This window comes from Eleutherodactylus coqui, chromosome 13, assembly GCF_035609145.1.
Source record: "Eleutherodactylus coqui strain aEleCoq1 chromosome 13, aEleCoq1.hap1, whole genome shotgun sequence".
NCBI classification, from domain to species: domain Eukaryota; kingdom Metazoa; phylum Chordata; class Amphibia; order Anura; family Eleutherodactylidae; genus Eleutherodactylus; species Eleutherodactylus coqui.
In genome coordinates, this window is record NC_089849.1 from 44,428,486 (window position 1) to 44,450,580 (window position 22,095).

At 42.6% G+C, this 22,095-nt stretch overlaps 1 protein-coding gene across 1 annotated transcript in view; it reads left to right on the forward strand.

The window, feature by feature from the left end:
• SRCIN1 (SRC kinase signaling inhibitor 1) overlaps positions 1–22,095 on the forward strand; it is a 121,145-nt gene that overhangs the window by 45,772 nt on the left and 53,278 nt on the right. The window contains exons 4-5 of the mRNA XM_066587804.1: positions 21,275–21,470; positions 21,637–21,835. Of these exons, the coding sequence (XP_066443901.1) occupies positions 21,275–21,470; positions 21,637–21,835 (395 nt within the window). The remainder of the gene's footprint in view (positions 1–21,274; positions 21,471–21,636; positions 21,836–22,095) is intronic.

A 22,095-nucleotide genomic window follows, 5' to 3' on the forward strand; every position in this document is an offset into this window, starting at 1 on the left:
GTATCTCTGAATGCAGTGTATAATCTCTGGCTGGTAACTAGCAATAAAACTGTCCTTCTGTCCTCCTTGACAACCGCATGGCACAGTAATTACATACACTTTCATATGTATTCCTATCAAGACGTTTGGAAAAATGGAACATTAATATTATAGGAGCAAAACCCTAATTACAGTGCTCAGTACACATGGCATTGCTTATAATAATTTACAGTAAATGTGCGATACACTTTATCCTTCCTGTCTGTCCTGTAGATCCCGCTATAATATCTTGGGGTGCAAGAGTTCTTGCATTGATTACCTAATGCTTTTTTATGACAGGCCTGCATTGTATTGTCTTCAGCAAATCCAAATGCAAGTTAATATAACTTTATATTTGTTGAGTTATATAAAGTTTTTCTCTGGTGCTTTGCTAAGTTGTTTTGGGCAGTTTAGGGTGAATTTGGGAAATGTGTTTAGATTTCAAGGATTTGTTCTGCACATCGGCAGAGGGAAAAGTTCTTAATGGTGACTAATAGAGATGAGCGAGTATACTTGCTAAGGCACATTACTCGAGAGAGCAGTGCCTTAGCCGAGTATCTCCCCGCTCGTCTCTAAAGATTCGGGGGCCGGCGCGGGTGACAGGTGAGTTACGTCGGGGAGCGGGGGGGGGGGAGCGGGCGGGAGAGAGGGAGATCTCCCCTCCATTCCTCCCCGCTCTTCCCCGCCGCTCCCCGTCCCCCACCGGCCCCCGAATCTTTAGAGACGAGCAGGGAGATACTTGGCTAAGGCACTACTCGATCGAGTAATGTGCCTTAGCGAGTATACTCGCTCATCTCTAGTGGCCAACTCAATACTGACTACCATTTTAGTGGTGACCCAAATACACCTTAGTATGCGTCATATCACAAATTGGGTGAGAAATCCACTTTTTGACATACAATTTGTTCATCTACACAGTCATTAATTATTTACTTAAATTAATACATTCATTTGATTAAAATTTTATATTAATTATTTTTTCTCAACTAGAAAGAACAACTTTCTGAAATGTTGTGGTATATATGCATGGGGTATATATAAAAATATTTTTGCTTTCTCTTTAGAATGGCTCAGTTCCAAAAAAATGTAGAAATTTTTGTTCCAATTACCCTTTAACTTATATTTTGCGATTACAGTGTCAGGAAAAATATGTTATAGACCTACATAATATTACAAAGAGAATGACACCTTGCACATCTTCCTATACCGAATAGTTTCCAATTTATGAACTATCAAAATATATGGATATGGATGACCTTCAGAAAATTGATCCTCCCTCTTCTGTATTTCTTGCCCCTATGGCCCAATGGGTCTGAAAATTGAGATTTTTATATACATTCTAATAAAGAAAAAATGAGCAAAGTTTTGTAAAAATCAGAGATAGGTGTTAACTTTTGGGTACCTCACTTTTACAGTATAATGCAATACAATGGTATTGCTTTATACTTTATTTTAACAGGCATCCTATTATTAGGCAATGCATGTTATAGGCATCCTAACTGGGTGACCAATCATGGTAGTCCCAGGGGTCTTCAGAGGGCCCCTGGCTGCCAAGACACCCAAATCGCATACCCAGAATTAATAGAGTGTTATTCCCTATTTTAGGCCTCCATATATTAGCCGAAGAGGAGAAGGGCTACAAAGAGCATGTCTTGCTCTTGAAGACCTAGCACATTCGTGCTTTACACGGACAGCTAATTGATCTCATTTGTGTAATGCTTTATTTTCCCTGTAGGGGTGCTGTGGGGAAATTTGACACTGTTAGATTATTCCCTCACACATTACAGCTGATCACTTGGGTAAATTATGCCATAACTCCTGCGCCTGGTTAGGACCTGGCACACGTTTCTGTGAAGCTGCATATTACCCTGAGGAGCATGGATGGCCCTATAAGTCCCCTCACTCACTCACCTTCTAGGTGCTTTCCCTAACGGGAAAAGAATAGCATTCCAGACTTTGTAGGCACACACCCCTTGCTAGCTATTAGGGTATGTCTACACGGGGCAAATTTACTGAGGATTTTCCATGTGGCCCCTCCACACAGACAATCTGTGGCATTTACAGTAGCAGGAAAGTGAATTGAATGTTCAACATTTTGTCCACATGCTGCTAAATATTCCCTGCAGAAATTGACATGGAACACAATTTAAATCCCCAGAATGTCAAATATAGCAGTGGCCTTCAGTGTAGATTCCACCTCTTCAATTGAGTGGAGGAATTCCTTGCCAAATTCCGAATCAAAAACTGCATCAAAGTCCACACTAAATTGTTCATTTTTTAAAGCAAAGTTTGAACTGCAGATTTTCCACGGAATGTCCGCCGTGGGCGCTGCGTAGCAAATCTGCCCTGCATGGACGTAACCTCTGGGCTCATTCACATCAGCGCAATGTTTTTTAAAAAAATGAAAACAATAGCAAAACTGATATAAAAGTGAACCAAACTCAAGTATGCATGCCATCCACCCCCCTATCAGCTGGGATTTCAATCTTATATCGCCTCCTCTTGGCGGCAGAGACACAGAATGACACATTAAAGTACATAGAGAGTTGGGAGAGGGAGTTGGGGAAATCCTTCCCAGAAGAATTATGAGCCAAATCCTTTATATTAACTCACTCTTTATCGTCCTCCTCTAAATAGCAGGAAACTAATTATAAGCTCCTAACCCAGTGGTATAAAACCCCGTCAAGACTGGCTAAGATGTATCCCCAGACACCTGTTGGAGATGCTGTCCGCAGAGGCAACTTTCTACACATTTGGTGGTCCTGTCCACGGCTCTACCCACTCTGGCAGGAGATTACCAACCTATATAATTCAGTCTATAGAGACCCAATCACTCTTTCTCCGAAAATTGCCCTACTATTCATGATTCCTGGACCCATATCAAGAATCATAAAAGATCCCCTTAAGTTTTTCTTAGTAGCCATAAGACAAGTTATACCTAGGCTCTGGAAATCTCCCTTGCCCTCCACAAACGTCATGTGGCTGGAAACTCTGGACCACATAGTACACAAGGAAGAGCTCAATGTTACTGATGACAATAACTGACAAAATTTTATTCCATCTGGACAGCTTGGTCGCTGTTCCACCGTTTTGCCTAAATTGAGAGAAAGTGAAGAGGAGTAGTGGTGTCGCCACCATGAACGAGCTGTGGTCACATGTTACGGTATTATTGTGGTTTTGCAAAAATTACAGCAAGACCTCAACATGTAAACAGAGCCATAGGTGAAATTCACTGGCCTGATCTTTCGTGTTAATGGGATAAATAAGCTTGGCGAACCACTCTCCTGCGCAGGAGATAGGCATGTTCTGGGCTGAACCAATTTTCCACTTGTGTCAACCGCTAAAATTATAGATGACTTTGATTTTTTGAGATTAAAAATACTGTAGTCGGTCCCACTAAGAGAATGCAGCTGACAGCGTCCGAGTTAAGGTGTATCACTTCATCGCTTGTGGCTGCATTTTTGGCCACTTGTAACAAACGTCACTGATGCCATTGACCGCAGAAAAGGCGTTGGCTATCCATCCACTCACTCCAATACATAACCACAAGCGGCGGAGTGAGTGGATGGATAGCCAATGCCAACGCTATTGGCTGCATTCTCTTCATGAGATAGTCTGTAATAAAACCATCCTCATACCAATCAAGGAGTACACACCAAACGTATCCAGAGCCCATAATGGGTCCAACATATGCTGAAATAACAATCATTAAGATGCTGTGCATCAGTATACTTTTGGTTTTGTCTAACTGTATTGAAGAGCATAGATGACCACACTTTTCAGTACAGAAGATCCTGCTATGCTCATCTGTTTCTATCACTTCTAGAAGCAACAGCATGCATGGTCATCCACCACCCCATTCACACTCCGCCTCACTGCTGCATTGCATCTGGGAGGGATGGAGACCCCATTCTAGTGTTTGGTGAGGGTCTCACCTGTGGGACTCCAACCAATCTATCCTTTATCATCTATCCATTGTAAATAAATGTTTTGGCTAGAGGACCTTTCACACAGGTCGAATTGTTCCGCAGTGATTTCTACACCAAAATCCATATGTCTAACATGCGGCTTGTGATTCAAAACTAAAAATATTTTAAAGGGTTTCTGTCCTTTAAAAAAAAAACAAAAAAAAAACAATACTTACCTATTCCTTCCCAGGCACCTTCTTACTGCATCTTCTCCTCGCTGATCTTCTGGGCCCTCCAATTTCCCGAGTCACCTCACCTCCAGCCAGCCGCATCCTCTTCTTTCTTTTATGGACGTCCATTTTCGGCATTCTCTCTCCTGCAGGTCAGCGTACCCAGTCACTAGTAGCAGGGAATGCCGAACCATTGCTGAGACTGCTTATACGCGCTGCCTCGTCGTGAGAGTTCATATACTATTGCAGAGAGACAGCGTGCATGTGCAGTCTCTGCAATAGCCTGGCATTCCCTGCTTGGCTGTGAACAGTACATCACTAGTGATGTAGCGTAAATTGCTCTGCAGGAAGGAGACTGCTGGCAATGTACATAGAGGATTTGGCCAGCTTGCAGTGAGGTGGCCTGGGGGACTGGAGGACCCAGGAGAGGATCGGGGAGGAGAATATGCGGTAAGAGGGCTGCCTGGGAAAGAAAAGGTAAGTATTGAATTTTTTTTTTAAATGACAGGACTCCTTTAATTCTGCAGGCAATTCCACATCAAAATCCGCAAGGGCAATTTCCACTATGTGTTGCGAAACTATTCCATTCCGTGTGAAATGTCCGAAAATCACTCATTAGAGGTAGAATATAAAACTAGCCCAAAGATGGCTGCCTCTGCCGTGAAGTCCATCAATAGGTTAATAGAGTATTTTTTATAATTAAAAAGCTTTTAGAAGGCCTGTATGTTTGTAAAATATGCCTGAAGACGTGTGAAAAACTTCAGTAGGCCCACAATAGGCGTTAAGTGGTTTTCTCTATGTAGGTAACACTTCTTCTTTCTCTGGGTAACGGACCATTAGATGCTCTCACATTCGGTTAATGTTAGCAGGAGCGTGCTCACCCTCTGCAGCCTCTTTACCCCCCTGAACAGTCGTAATGCATTTTATAATCAGGTACAAGCTGGCGATAATCAACTCCAGACAGTTTCAGGCAAACATTGTGATTAAACTAGACTAGGATTTGACCTCTCTTAGCCGGGTGTTATTCTGTCAGACTGGTGGTAGACAATGTAATTGCAGAATAAAAGGGATGGTGTTTTAACTTGGATATTTGGACAAGATTAAAGCCTTTTTGTCACAAAGCAAAATGTTCTATAAAGAAATCTAATAATTAAGCTGAAGGTTTCTGTAGCAGATGCCATAGGGATCTAATAATTGGAACTCTGAGCACTGATACCCCAACCCATAATGAGAACTGGGGTGCCCGACTATGCATAGGCAGTCCGTCTTGATTTATGTCTATAGGAGATATAAAAACTGCTCAGCACATTCAGTTGGCCTTTTACACATCTGGATGTGTTTTCAGTAATTCGTTGTAGAACCTCTACTTATAAATGCACTTGTGTTGGCCACTTTTCATAGGGTGGAAACAGGAGCCATAGAAACATAGAAGATTGATGGCATAAAAGGCCATGTTGGCCATCTAGTCTGCCTTTATATTATTTCCTTTTTATTTTTCTCTTGGGATAGATATAGGTTTATTCTAGACATTTGCTGGCAGGACAGAAAACAGCAAAACTGGACTTTACTTATAATAGCCAACTTTCCCAGGTAGGGCCGAATTCTGTAACAACTGGACAGATGAATGAGCAATAATGTGTAGCACATATAACACTAATGGGTAACAACAAATGCAAGAATAGGAACTCGCCAATAGTTGACAGGAACAGAATGGTGATGATCAGATGATGGTACAAATGGATAACGATGATGATAAATAATGGAACAGATGAGTGATGGTAGTCAGATAATAGAGCAGATGGGTGATGGTGAATAAATAATAACAGACTACCAATAACTGACCATAGCAGTAGCTTTTCCTAAGTCTTCCTCTAATCTATCCCTGATGCTGGCCCTAACACCAGACACCACTGTCCCTGAGTATTCTTAATGGAAACCCAATCTGAAACACTAACTCGGACAACTAATGTAATGGCACTAAGACCCAGAGGCAAGAAAACAAAACTGAGAAGAGATAAACTTAGAAACAAGACAAAGATACAAACAGGAAAAACTCAAACTGCAAGGCCAAGAAGCAAAAACTAAAATAACAACTAAAAAAACACTGACAAGTAACAAAGCTAAATTAGGAGCAAAATACTAGGAAGCATACAGGGAATACTGGATGGCTTACGCTATAACCAGCAACATAATGCAGAAGCCAGGAGTATTTAAAGAGAGGCTAGTCATTCAGGAACTCTTCTTCAGATGAGACTGGGCTGCAGTAATGTGGTCAGCTGACCCACTACAATAGATCATCTGTGAGATGATTGCATACAACTGCCCCAACAACAAACTAGTAGAGAGGAAATGACCAAACACATAGTGTTGATTTTTCAACCACGTCTACTGTCAGGTTTTTTTTAAGCATCTACTATTCTTTCAGTAAAACAGTATTTTCTGACATTACTTCTGATCTTTCCCCCAACTAATCTCAGATTGTGCCTCCTTGTTTTTGTGTTTACTTCCCTTCTGAACTTGACCTAAACTTGTAACCCATTTAAAGGTTTTGATCACGGACTTACTTTTCCGTCTTTCCTCCAGGCTATATAACTTAGTTATTTAACCCAAGTCTTTCCATCATTTTCATGGCTTGTTTTTTACCATGTCCTCTGGCTCTCGGGTACTAGGCCTCAAGCCTTGAGGTTTTATTATAATGATGGGAAATCCCTTTAAATACCTGAACCATTGATTATTTGTCAGGAGAGAAGCCCCGAAGAGCGAAAGTGTTTTTGTTATGTAGACCATTTCCCATTTCTCTGTTTCTCCATTTGCTTCTCTTTTTTCCCCATTCACTGGTTTATACAAGTATACTTCGTATTGGACATGTATGGGTTAAACATTAGTGACTTCTCGAGCATGCAATATATACAAGCTGTTTTTATCCTTTACCAGAAGTTATACAGCTGAGAAACCTTCATATTATAGCTCAAATAAAAATAAGTAAATTTCCCTTTTTTTATCCATTTGCCGCCAGCATGAAATATGCCGTGTACTCGGTAACATTACCTGGATCACTTGTCTGGATCATGACTTTAGAGGGGTCTATTCAAGCGTCCTCGGAGCTGGTTAGGAATCACACACATGAGCGGGTCTCAGGTGCCAATGCTGAGCAGTAGAACCGCTGAATGTTTTATAATATGAGCTCTGCGGAAAAGGGGATTTTGGGAAATTAAAGCTGTTCACAGCGCATTATGTTAGCATTTTAATCTTTTACATGATCTTGAAAAGTTACCGTAAAATAACCCTTTGGCGATATCTGCGTGCGTGGGGATCGTATGGAGTGGGCTTGAGAGCCAAGTCCACTCCCTATGCAGCGGGTATCGGCTATCTTCTATACCTGATACCCGATCAGTCCTGATCGGCGATAACTCAGATTTCAGCTCTTAACCATTTTATATGCCGCTGTCAACTTTGACAATGGTATTCAAATGTTCTGAATGGTTCTTCTGCAATGAGATCCCGGGTGGCTGTTTGGGTGACATGGCAGCCTGGGGCCTTGTGAAACCCCCTGGGCTGCCATAAATTTCTTCCTATTAGAATGCCTACAGAAATACAACATTGTTACAGTATTGTTGCCTAACTGTAAAAGCAATCAAACGATCGCTAGTTCAAGTCCCCTTAGGAGACAAGAAAAAAAGTGAAAAAGGGTTTGGTTTTTTTTTAGTTATTGCAAAAGTTTAAAAAAAAATTAAAGTTAAAAGAAACTTTTTTCTATTTGTATCAATAAAATCAAGATCCCCCCCCCCCCCCCTCACATATTTGGTATCGCTGTATCCATAAAAGTCAGATCTATTAAAATACCGGTAGCAGGCTATTCATCACACAGATGCCGGAAAAAAAAGTACGTTGCCAAAATTGAGCTTTTTTTTCGGTAATCTCATGCATCCCAAAAAAATCTAATAAAAAGCTATCAAAACGTTGTATGCACCCCAAAGTGGTACCAATAGAAAGCACAGGTCATCTTACAAAAAAACAGGCATTCACACAACCCCATTGACAGAAAAATAAAGTTAGAGTGGTCTGAAGATGGGGATGGAAAGTAATTTTTTTAACATATTTTATTTTTTAAATGTAAAACAAATAAGGTAAAGGTAAGCTCCCCTGGTGCAAGCACAGAATCGTGACGGACTCCTAGGGTGACGTTTTCTTGGCAGACTCTTTTTGCGGGGTGGTTTGCCATTGCCTTCCGCAGTCATCTTTACTGCTGGGTACTCATTTTATTACCGACCTCGGAAGGATGGAAGGCTGAGTCAACGTTGAGCCGGCTACCTGAATCATATGGGGATTGAATCCGCACAACCTTCAGGTCATGAGCCAGAGTTTAGGGCTACATTCTGCTGCGTTAACACTCTGTGCCCCTGTAAAACAAATAATTGCTATAAATCGTTCTGACCAATAGAATAAAGTTATGTAACTTTTGCCGTAGTGTGTGCTGTAAAAACAAGCCCCTCCAAAAATGGTGCATTTGCCTTTTCTGCATTGCACTACACTTGTTTTTTCCTTTGCTCTGGATCAACAGGGGGAAACAAGCTGAACTGGATGGACATGTGTCTTTTTTCAGCCCAGCATACTACGTATATATGTATATTGCTTAGAACATTTTTTAAAAGGTTTTCAGTAGAGATGAGCGAGCATACTCGGTAAGGTGAGAGCATCGCCTTTTTCGAGTACCTGTTGGCTCGTCCCTGAAGATTCGGAGGGCCTTTGGGGTCGGGGGCGGCGCGGGGCAGCGAGGGGGAGGAGAGTGAGAGAGATTCCTCTCTCTCCCTCCCGATCCCCTCTGCAACCCCCCGTTCACCCCTGCGGCCCCGCCAAATCTTCAGGGACGAGCCAGCAAGTACTCGAAAAAGGCAATGCTCTCTCGAGTATATCGCCTTACCGAGTATGCTCGCTCATCTCTAGTTTTCAGTGCATTATATAGTGCATTGAATAGTACCCTTAAATAATACAACTCGTTCTGCAAAAAAACAAGCCCTCAGACAGCAACGTCAATGGGAAAAATAAAAATAAGTTGTGAACAGAAAAATTAAAATTAAAAAAACAAAAATGGTCTGAAGGGGGTTGATGAAATGTTAGTGTATAGCCTCAGTGTTTGGGAAGAAGTAGCTGATACTTTGTGTATGACTCTAGATGGGGAGTGTCTTGTATTGTGTACTCTTGAAGTGTTGCAATAAGGAAGTACTGAGAGAGGCTCTTCACATTGTTTGTCTACCTGATTGGCTTCCATAACCTTGTAATTTGCTTTTTGTTTTGTTGCTGTGGTTTTAATCCTTGTGACAAAGGGAGAAACTAATCTCCACATCCATCCTAAAGAAAAGTCTGCAGGGTTTATTGAGTCTATTTACTTTTCTTAGCCTGAATTGAAGTGAGGGTGAATTTCTCTTTAATGTTGGCGCTAGCTCTGGAAGTCGGCACATACTGTATCCTGAAATGTCACCAGCGCCAAAATAAAAGGAAAGTGGATAAACAAGAGCTGGACCAGTGGCTTGATGTTTGCATTTGATCTTGTTGTCTAATGGTCTCCGCTCCAGACATCAGTACCGGCAGAAATGTGCCCGCTAAAAGGCTCATTTATTTCATAAATCTGCGTAGAACGGGTTCCCGGCCTCCCTTCTGGGTCACTGGCTTCCCAAATAATAAATGGGAACGTATATTTGATTCACCCCACATGTGAAGTTGGGATGCAGGCTGAATTAATGTGACGATGTGACTCCGCATTTAAAGTACAATCAGTGAAAGTGACAAGGAAACATCAGAATTTAAGACTTGTTAGAAATGAAAAAGAATCCAAGAGGGACAAGATTCAATAAAGGAACGTGGGCAAGGATTAAAAAAAGTACAATGCTGGTCCGTTCCTTTTTGGTCTCATCTAAAATCACCACATTCTACAAACAATCCTTTTAAAAGGAGCCTGTCGCCATTTTTACACCTAATAAGCCCCCCTGTAATAGGCCATAAAATGGGCATTTATATGGGTAGTTTTGTAACCAATGCAGGTCTGAGAATACCTGTAGACTCAGTGGTTTAAATATTCTGCGCTGTACGCAAATGATCACATTGCTTGTGGCAGTTGAACGAGATTTGGAGCGTGGCGGCAATGACATGCACAGAGTGGGTTGTTGTTTAGGGTGGCACTCAGGCCTCTCGAAACAGTCAGGACAGCCAACCACTGATGGTCCGGCACACCTACTGGACTGATCATCCATCATTTGCATGGCAACATTTAAGCCACTGATTTTACAGTAAATGGTTGGAATACTACTAGAGATGAGCGAGCATACTCGCTAAGGGCAATTGCTCGAGCGAGCATTGCCCTTAGCGGGTACCTGCCCGCTCGAGACAAAAGGTTCGGGTGCCGGCGCGGGGGAGTAGCGGCTGTCAGCAGGGGGGAGAGAAGGAGAGAGAGATCTCCCCTCCGTTCCTCCCCGCTCTCCCCCACAGCTCCCTGCCCGCCGCCGGCACCCGAACCTTTTGTCTTGAGCGGGCAGGTACTCGCTAAGGGCAATGCTCGCTCGAGCAATTGCCCTTAGCGAGTATACTCGCTCATCACTAAATACTACCTATGTAATTGCCCATTTTATCACCTATTAACGATATAGATGGAAAAATGGTTACAGATTTCCTTTAAGGCTTCATTCACATAGGCATTTTGGTTTCCATTTTCCTGCGCTGTTATAGGAGCAGCAAGATGACAACCAATGGCTGAACGGATCTCATAACAGAAGCTAAAGGCAACACTTGACTATAATGGGGTCTGTCTGGTTTCCGTTCAGCCCTCCAGCATACCCTGAAAGTGCCTCATTAGACTATGCTGTCCTATGTAAGAGCAGCATAGAATGGCGACTGGTCAATTCTATTAGCCAAAACGGCACAAAAAATATTGCCACAATTCGGTAATAGTAGCGATCATCAGACACATAGTTTGAGTCTGGCGGCGGCTGCTTCCCCGAATAGCTGGCTGCTCTTTATCTACATACACAACAGTCTGTCAATCATTGTGAAGTTGGTGGGAGAGGCGGGAATAGCGCTCTTAATGAATACCATAAACTGTGTGTCTAATGTATTCTTTCGCTTGTTACAGCCAAATGGCACAAATATTTATACTGTTTTGGCCAATAGGAGAGCGGACCCCATACCTTACATACGGCAGCATAGCTTGATGACAGAACACTTTAAGGCTGCATTCAGGCAGCGTAGTTTTATTTCGTATTTGGTCTGTGTTTTACAGAGCTAATGTACATCTGTGGATGGACATATTTTTCACAGCCAAGTTTTAAAAACACAACATGTGCTAATTTAGTCAATTTTTGCCTCAGCATTTGAATTCATTGGGATCATTCTCTATTGGTCAAATATGGATCCATATTTACCCAGAAGGAAAAAAAACAAGAACTGCGAATACGGAGGCAAATACAGATCCAACAGTGATTAAAAACTGATGACATATGGTTACATTGTCAACTGCAACATGTCCGTATTACAGAAAGTGACAATACGCTCATCTGCAACTGACCTAAGGGTATGGAGCTAGTCGTAGCACATACACTACATGGCCAAAAATATATATGGACGCCCCTCTTAGTTATTGAGTTAGGGTTTTTCAGCTAACACCATTGCAGCCAAGTTCATAATGAACTGTAAGTGCTATTAATGTGAAGTGGAAGCATCTAGGAATAGGAACATCTCCGAGATGAAGCGGTAGACCATGCAAACCATGAGTCGGCCACCAAATGTTAAATTATGTGTTGCATAAAAATGTCCTATTCAGTTACAGCGCTTACTCTATATTAAAGTTCTATACTATGTCCGAAAGTGATATCTGCACAGGAACTGTACATCTGGAGCTTCGTAATATGAGTTTCCACAATCTAGCAGCTGTACCAGGGGCGTAACTATAGAGGGTGCAGGGGATGCGGTTGCACCCGGGCCCAGGAGCCTTAGGGGGCCCATAAGGCCTCTCTTCCCCATATAGGGAGCCCAGTACTATGACTAAAGCATTATAGTTTGGGGCCCTGTTACAGGTTTTGCATTGGGGCCCAGAAGCTTCAAGTTACGTCTCTGTGCAGCATGGTTTAGGTATGGGTACGGGTACAGAAACAGATAGAGGGGGGGGGCCAGCTCAAGTTTTGCATCAGGGCCCCTGAGCCTTTAGTTACGCCCCTGAGCTGTACACAAGCCTAAGATCACCAGACGCAATGCCGGACATCGGTTGGAGTAGTGCAGAGCACGCCTGGAGCAGTGGAAATGTGGAAGTGATGAATCATGTTTAACTATCTGACAGTCCGATAGATGAATTGGGGTTTGGCAGATGCCTGGAGAAGTCTACCTACTGGAATTCATAGTTCCTACTGTAATATTTAGTTGAGGAAGGGAGATAGTAACAGGGGGTTGTTTTTCATGGTTTGGTCCATTATTTTCAGCGAAGGGTAATAACGCTACAGCATACAGTCTATAGATGTATTCCGCTACCTTGAACAGTTCAAGAGGCGCATTGCACGTGGGAGCAGTTCTTCCCCTTCATTTCAGCGATCAGTGGAAGTCACAGCACCCAGAACCCTACTAATTAAAAATGTTGACATACATCTTTGACATCAAAATTTTTACAAAAGTGCAGTTACCTTTGTTTTTCCTGATACAGACCACTGGATATCTTGAATAAACATAGAATTTAAACTTAAATGGTCCTCAGATGAAATGTGTCGTGGGATTGGAGGTGGGGAAGTTATATTACATGGTGCCATCCTTTCTTCTGTTCTGCTGCGTATCCCCTTTTTCCAAGTGCCCCTTTTAGGTGTTCCAAAATGGCAACGGTGATTCTTAAACTATCCAGTGTGGGCTAGACACTGGTAGTTCATCAGTAATACAAGGCAGAACATGCTGCTCTGATTGACCACCACTGCTCATGTGAGTAGTAATGGCCAATCTATAAGCAAGGTACTGACTACTGATGCACTTCATACATTAAGTAGTGATAGAAGCACCGTGGCCATCTTGGAAAACCATAGAGAGGACCCAAGAACAAGCGGATACGCAGCGGAACGGGAAGAAAGGACCAGGTAATAATATAAACACCCCCTCCAACCTTGGTCACTTTTTGTCCCCAGGACCTGAGGGCTGGTATAACATTAACCACCTATTGGAAGCATACAATGAAACACGTATACAATCCACTCAAGTAGAAATCATCTCAAAATCTTTATTGGTACAAATGAAAAAAATCTGGTCGTGAGACTTAAAATACATGGTGGCCAGCGGTGAAGAAATGAAATGTTGTACTAAAGTACTGCAAACACGAAATCGTTCATATACTAAACGCCATAGTCAGCCCAAGTGGGGAACTTTAAAGAAGTTGTCCTGGAGTTTGGGCATTTTTCATCCATCAATAAATGATCACTGGGGGTCTGCTGCTTGGGATCCCTGCCGATCAACTGATTCCAAGTGCCACTGTCAATGTGGTCAGCGCTAGAAGCAGGTAGTGCTGACAACATTGCTCTGGCCCAGTTTGGTACTGCAGTGCCTGAAATACCATACTGGACCACTGCACTATGAGCAGAGCAGTCCGTTTCCTGTGCTGACAGCGGCACCAAGAATCCGCTGATCACGGAATTCCGTGCGGCAGACCCCCAACGATCAATAGAAAAAAAAACGGCCAAAGTCTCAAACATCGCCTTTAAAGATAATGCCAAAAAATAATATGGATGAATTAAGCTCCCCAAACTATAATATGTAATGAGCAAAAAAATTGACCACACCTTTATATATGAAGCCCAAACAGTAGTCGAACAATACCAACTCAGTTCTGCCATAGTTTACACTCAAAGCGACCACCACCACAAACCCTGCCAGTTTGCTTTCTCAGGGGGTACTAATGGCTGCCTGCAGCCACAGCTAGTGGAAGAGGAACTTACTGCATGCTGTATATAAGAGCACAGTCACCGATCGGTAAGGCCAAATGGCTAGCTTTAGAAAACCCTGTTTCTCATATATTCTAATCCTGTAAATCAAATTAGTGCTTTCTATCTGGTCTCAAAACAGTGAGCTCCCCCTACGTACCCCATACCCAAATCATTGCATCGGACAGTGAAGATGTTCACTCCTGCACCGGACATATAGTCTAAACGTCATCTTTGAAAATTGGGGCCGTAGACCCCACAGAGAATTGAAGACTTAAGTCTAAAAAACATCTGCAGCCTGACCGCTGCCAAGTTCTACCCGCAGCCAAGTCCATCAGTAGTGTGAGACAGGCAGCTGGTAATACCCACATGAGACCTAGTAATACACAACCAGCTCTGTAACAGAAGTGAGAGACTGGCATCCTGTGATACCAGAGACAGGGCCTGGTTCTATACAAGTCTCTCCTCAACAAGCACGTGCCTGGCAGATGGTGATACACAGCCATGGGCAGTGCCGTTCGGGAAGAGCCGGTGCAATGTAATTCATGCTGTAGCTGTCTGTAAGCGTGCAACCTTTTCCTTACTCTCTTACATTTTAAAGTTGTTCCTACTGTTGTATAGAAATAATTTATGGTTTTGCCACCGCCTGGCGCAATATCTGTTATTTATCTACACATCCTAAGTTGTAGCCCTTGTCAACTATTCTGAACCATGACTAAGGGGACGTTGATACCTTATAAATAAAAACACAACGCTGTGTGACAGGGTTTTATGGCCACGGAGGCCCTTTAAGATTGTCAAATAAGCACTTTAAGCAATTTAATGGGTAATATTTGGCAAAATTCCTTAACGGGAAATGCAAGGTAGACGCAATGCCATACTATCAGCCCATTTTCATACTGTTGGCAATCCAGTAGCAGATGACCCACCGGCATTTCCCCAAGAGGGATGACTAGGCCTGTAGGGGTAGCCATGAGCCTCATTAAAAAGTCAACAGCCCTGTGTGGTGGAATCTGTCATGACTAGTGCTTCAAAAATTCTGGGCGCATTTGGTACAGATACCATTTCAAGTGGTGCTATAACTACCTGAATTTTCAAAACTTGGCTTTCAAAAAATGAGAGCAGAGTTCCTCAGTGGATGGAGGGAATCATAACTGAGGTGGTGGGCCTGGGCAGGGGGTTAATTTTAGAAGTGTTTGGCCAGAGGGAGTTGCCTTTATAAGCAGGGGTGTAGCCTACAGCAGCCAACTTTTTTCTGGAGTCTGTGTTTGCTACTTTGTTTTCCCCTGCGGAGAGAAAAGTAGTCATGGAGGCTCTATAGGGGCCCATACAGGCAGTGGCCAGCCATGGCTCTGCCTGGCTCCCAGCTCAGCTTGAGCATATTTTGAGGGCTAGGTAGGGGGACTTTGCCAGGTCAGGGCCAACAGAGCCCCGAATCCATCCTACGTGTCCGGTCTTGTAACGATAAGCAGGAATATAAACTGGAATAGGCAAATGGTTTTAGGTTTCTGGATTTTGGGGGGGATGGAAGACTGGAACTGCAGACTGTGCTATTTTTCTGTCCAAAAAACGGAAACCTAACAGAATGGAGACCTTTCCGTCTTTTTTTTAAAACGTATTGAAATCCACAGGGTACAAAAGAGAAGCGTTTATTTCCATTTAAATTCCGATTCTCCGTTCCCAAAATGTAACAAAGAGATGGAAGGCCCTAATGCAGGTGTGAATGGGCCCTAAATGGTCATACATGACATGACATGGATATATTACTCCTCCACAATGGATTAAATAGTATGTTGCTTGTTCTTTTTTGTTTCCTCTGATGACATCACTGTAAAAGTGCTGACAAACTCATCTGCTCTTTTATAAAGCCATTAGCAGCGCTCTGATTAATGTTCCATAAGAGGTCGCGGACAATCAGACCCCGATAGCTTCATTTGTCAGGCAGCGTTCAGCTTGTCAGTAAGTACCCTTTACCCGCCTGCAAGAAATGTGCTCTCTGAACTTTATAGAGATGAGCAAAAAGGGCATGTGCCAAGGAAGAGAAGCGTGTGTACTGCCACTGTCACACGCTGATCTGGAGTTATGGCATATTCTTTACAGCGCAAAGGAAAGCAGGCCTTGAAGTATCACACAAGAAGTATGCGCTTCTTCTAAACCGGTCATTCCTTATCAGAATGTCATGTATTGGGTCTTTGTATCTGCGCGGAATCATCGGTAACAAGCATATAAAGAACGACCTGTATGACTCAACTTGGGATGGATATTGTTTAGTTATCCTTTGTATTATTGGTAATGGTATAGCATATTGCCATTGCAGAGGGCTGGGGCAGTGGGGATTATGGACACAGTCTCTGGAGGACAACATAGAGACACAGTCGCTTCCCTTTTTTTTACCTGCATCCACCAGACGCTTTCCTTTCTCCTCTATGTGAAAGTGGGGCCACATACAATTCGGCCTAGGCTCTGGTTCAGTTGGTGGCTGGGTATGGAAATATACCCAATTACTTGGGGTGCAGCGAAGCGTCCGAGGGAAGGTCACTCAATCAAGATGCACGGCCATTTTAACATGGTGGAAATGGATTTATTCAGAATAATGGTAAAAAAAGCTAAATCTATATCACTTTTCTTTGCTTGGTTTGCTTCAGCAAGGATGGAAACAGAGGAGCTGGTTCACTAACTGCACTAAATACAATAAAGTCTGATTTAACTGGGTATCACTGCTCACACGGGTTACACTTACCACTTCTTCCCAAACGGCTCTGATCCACAGATCCACTGAATCCACAGATCCTTTCAGTTAGGCCTGCTCTCTCTCTGCTCGCCTCCTGTCTATTTCCTGCTTGAAGGGGTAATCCCATCTCAGGAATCCTATTTCAGTGTGTTCAAAGTCACGGAAAAATGCTCTCACCCGTTAGATGTTTATTTCTAAGATGCTCCGTTCTCCAGATATTGATTCCGCTGCCCTCTGGTTGTTTACTGCTCATTGCCAGGTAAGCAGACCACCTCCTCTATAGAAAGAAATAGCAGAGTACTACGCCTGGTGGCCAGGCCGAAAGGTAGAGCGCATACGCTCACCAGATCCCGGTTTTCAGATTTAGATGAAAGTAGTAAGAAGTGCACAAGAGCTGGTCTCCTTGGCTCCTCTGCTATTTCTTTCCATAGAAAGATGGTTGGTTTTCCCAGAAGCAAGCAGTAAACTACCGGAGGGCAGAGGAATCAATAGCTGCAATATCTGGAGAACGGAGCATTTTGGAAATAAACCTCTTATAAGTGAATGCATTATTTTGCGAACTCATTTCAAACACATTGAAATAGGATTCCTGAGATGGGAATACCCCTTTAGACATACTCCTAGGCGGCATGTATATGCGTCATTGCGAAGCATCAGAGCAAGATATTTAAACAAGAAAGAAACAGGTTAGACTGTGCATGACAGCGTGTGTGAGATACTCTGTCATGCACAGTACAAAATCGCTGCCATACGCAGCGATAGGCCGGCTCCGCAACGGTAAACCACTGAATGACTCGCGCAGTGTTTTACGCATACGGTTGTGTCAGCCCGGCTTCAGTCTAAGTCCATATTCACATGAATTTATTTGACTTCATTGAGTTTATTCACATAAGAATGTATTCGTTTACGCAAAAAAAATACGTAGCCTGCTCTATTTTTTGGAGCATTTGCACTCAAAAATAGCGCGTATTGAACTCATTAACTTAATTGCCCATTTCACTGAATTTTTTTTTTCGCATACACAACTGCGCACAAATTGCAGTGGCAAAAAGTTCAGTAAAATACGCACATACGCGTGCAAATACGCAATGCCCATCGCACAAATACATGGCCAAAATGTGCGTGTAAGTATGATTCTGCCCGTGTGACATTGACCTAAGTGTATGTTCACACATAGCAGAATTGGTCCAGCAAAAACCACCTTCAGGATTGGTCATCAATAGTTGATTGGCAGTGGATGTCTGCATCAGTGGTCACAACCAGGAGTGCAATAGAAAGGCTTCACTCCCACTGAAATCAATGGTACTAAAGCCTTTCTATTCCAGCTCTGACCCACAATGCGGATGGCCAGTTTGGATCAGCTGATCAGCAGGAATAGAGGACCCCCACTGATCAACTATTGATGGCCTATCCGGAAAACGCCTTCAATTTCACTCCCATTTATCTAAGGGACGTTCGCTTTACCATTAATCCAAATGAGATAGAAATCCAGTTGAAATTGATTTTTTTGAAACATTAGAAGCACATGTTTGTGTCAGGTGATAGGTAGGGTATAATATTTCTCCTTGTGAAGATTGCCTAATTGTCGTAAGGTGTTATATAGGCTCGGCGGTGATTCCTTGAAAAAAGGGTATGCAAATAAGTTTTGTCAAGGAGGGTGAAAGTTGTGTGTCTAGTGCAACCTATTAATTAGCAACCCAGTCAATATCCTAACAGCTCTTGCAACATGAGAGGATATAGAATCCAAAGCACACACACATATCTGCACTGTTGTATCCATATGTTCTTGCAACTCCCATTCTATAGATTGATTCACTGTAGCGATATTGTAACAGGCAGATTAGAACACCTGTCACAGTTTTCAGATGGAGTTTAGAAATGCAGAAGTGCTCATTGCCGCCTACAGCACTGCTGCTCCTCTCTGAAATCTAGTGAAATATTTACACTGTATCTGCAGTAGACGCTTTAGCAAGTTCTTCTTAAGATGGGAACCTTGGGGCTTGTATATACAGCGACAAACACAGCCTAATGACATTTGCTGTAACCGAACATTAATACTGAAGTAGCATCATGTTTTACAAAGGGAGACGAGGATGTGACTATCAATCCTCCGAGCAGCAGGCGCCGGTGTAATCATTGGATTTATCACCTTCTGTCTCTGAATTGCACGTCCTGGTGGGGTACGCTGTCATGGTGGGGTACACTGCCTTTCATACACACATTATATCTCTGCAGCCATTTGTTGCTTGTTCTTTTATTTGCGCCTCTTGAATCGGCACACGTAACACTGGGGAAGTAAATGGCTTTGCAAGAAAATAAATATGAAAGGAACTGCACAGTGAGAATAATCAAACGGTGCCGAAATGTCTACTGGCAAAAATAACTGGATTTGCCATTGAAGTGCACCCGATGATGAACATTCAAGTGTAAATGATGCATACAGTATAACAAACGTTCAATAAACCAACACAGTGTGGGCAGTCATTCTCAGCCATGTAGCGTTTCTTTAACAAAATAAATAAAAATCGTCCTCCGCAGACTTGTATCCAAAATTGCTTCCGCCAAGAGATGGAATATGCAGTAACGGGGCTTATTTTTTCTTCTTAAACAAGCGTTTTTATTAGATTTTGCACAAGGGAAATATAATATTATCCCAATCCAGAATAAGGGAATATAGTATAATGAGGTAAAACCAATGACCTCTATGGATCTAGCCTAGTAAATCCCTGGACTGTTATGCAAATACAGTTCAGAAAAAGGAGCAACTATTAACCCTTTCCAATTCAATTTTGGATTCAGGGTTTCCTAAAAAGGTTTTCTCTTTTTGCTGCTATACAACAGTGCCATCTGCTGGCTAAAGCCAGTGTGTGTGCGCCAGAGAGGCTCCGACAGCGGAGTGGCTGGCAATAGACGGTAAGAATACCCTGTCGGACGTCTTCTGACATTGAAGCTGTACAAGGTTCAATCAGACTATAGGAAGACGCGGGACAGTGGATTGGTAAGGGTTAAAGAGTAAAATGCAGGCTAAAGGCCTTTTTACGTGGGCTGATGATTGGGCAAATGAAATTTGCCCAATGTTCATTTGGCCGATCATCAAGCCATGTTAAAATGCTCATGATCAACCAATAAACAAGCATACGCAATATCTTCCCATATAAAGAGGGTGATGAGATGCTGATGCATGTAATCTGTCTAGGGATGAACCATTGTGCTAGTGATTGTTCATCCCCATGTCAGAGATCTGCTGAAACATGTGAGTGGGAGGAATGAGTGCCGATCGACATACTAATGTCATTTAGTGCTTCTTGAAAAAAAGCTCATTCTCAGCCCATGTAAAAGTGCCCTCAGGGTGGCTTCACAAACAGGTTTTTGTGGTAGTTTTCCTTGTAGTTTTTGAGCCCAAACCATAAGTGGATCCATCTGGATGGAGATGTATACGTCTTTCCTTTACAGTCTCCATATCTCTTGAAACCACTTCTGGCTTTGGCTCAAAAAACGACATGAAAAACTGCCGCAAAACCTGTGTAGAAAACCGGGAAGATGACGGTGCAATGGGGAGGGGGTATGAAGGCCACAACAGCAAAGTAGTCAGTATACTTTTGGAAAGGACATTCAAGCAGTTGGAGAAAGTATAAGCTCTCCAAGATTTCTACATCGTCTCAAAAGATTGGAAGTTGTTTTGCGACAAAGCAGTTCATTTTCCATTGACCATGTAGTAGTTAATTTGTTGCTCGACCTCAGAGAAGTCAACGCTTTGTTGCTTCCAAGCTTTCCCTATGGTTTGTTTAATAGCAAGAAAGAAGAATTTTTTTTTTCCTTTAAGAAAGGCACCTCTTCAATAAATTTATGGAGAAGTGTCTCTCATGGGTTTTGAGTCCGATTGAAACCAGTGATAGTGCAGATGACATGATATGCGAGCGCTATTTACAACCTGCTAACTTTTGGGCAACTCCACCAGTTATAGAGCATATTACCAGTGGAGGCACAGTCCTGAAAACAAGTTGAGGGAGGGGGGGGTGATCAAGATGACGTGAGTTACAGGAGCCAGTACCAATGCAACAGCTCATGAGTTCGTAAACAGGTAGGTTGGACTGTGTTCAAAGGCATTGAATGATAAAGGACTGGGAGTATATTTCAGGAGCTCATCTGTAAAGTTCTTAATTTGGAGTATCGGAACAATTTGGTTGATAGGAGTTGATATTTTTCCTGTCTGTTGGGGAATCAGCTACTAATAAACTGCTAGTTATTTTATTATCCAACTTGCGCATTAAAACACCACCTTGTAAGCGCAGTATTGGGATTTTGGGTGGAAAAAAACTTTTTTTTAAGTTAAAGTATCGTAAGTGCATGGTTTTAACAAGTATTAGTTATATAGGATATATGGAAATTGTTGTTGGCTTCTATGCTTGTATCACTGGTAATTATATGATTCCCTATCTCTTTGGTTTGCAGACTAGGAGCTCACGTCACTCCCAAAGCTCCCAGCCCGGCCTTGCAGATCAAGCAGCCAAATTGTCCTTTGCTTCAGCTGAATCCCTGGAGACCATGTCTGAAGCTGAGTTACCACTTGGTTTTAACAGAATGAACCGTTTTAGGCAAAGCCTGCCATTGTCTCGATCCACCAGCCAAACCAAACTACGATCACCAGGTCGGTCATCAGCTCTATAGGAGTTCTACTATGGCAGATACATCTATGCTCTACATGTATTCATTTTTCAGTAACCTATTTCAGAGGTTATGTGCCTAAATGAAGCATTTTCTCCTTGCTGCCTCTATGTAGATGTATAATGTAGTGAATGTCATTCTGCTTCCAGGTGTTTTGTTCCTGCAGTATGGCGATGAGACAAGACGGGTGCACATCACTCATGAGATCACCAGCATGGACACATTACATGCTCTTATAGTGCACATGTTCCAGCAGAAGCTCACCATGGGAATGCTGAAATCTCATAACACAGCTATACTAATCAAAGACGAGTCCCGGAACGTCTTCTATGAATTGGAAGATGTCAGGTATGGATCAGGTGTGGCTGTAGACCAAGAAGTGACCATTTGGTAAGAGGCCATCAAAGAACTTGACTGATGCCACAGTGCAATGTCCTCTGGAAAGTAAAAGTGGGTGAATACATGCTTGTCTCTTGCATGAGCGCTGGATATACCTTAAATAAGCACTGCGCTTTTAACAAACTTGTGCTTATGTCAGAACTAGCAAAAGTGCAAATCACTTTACCTAAACTATAACATAATTGGGAGTCTCGCTTCCTTCTAACTTG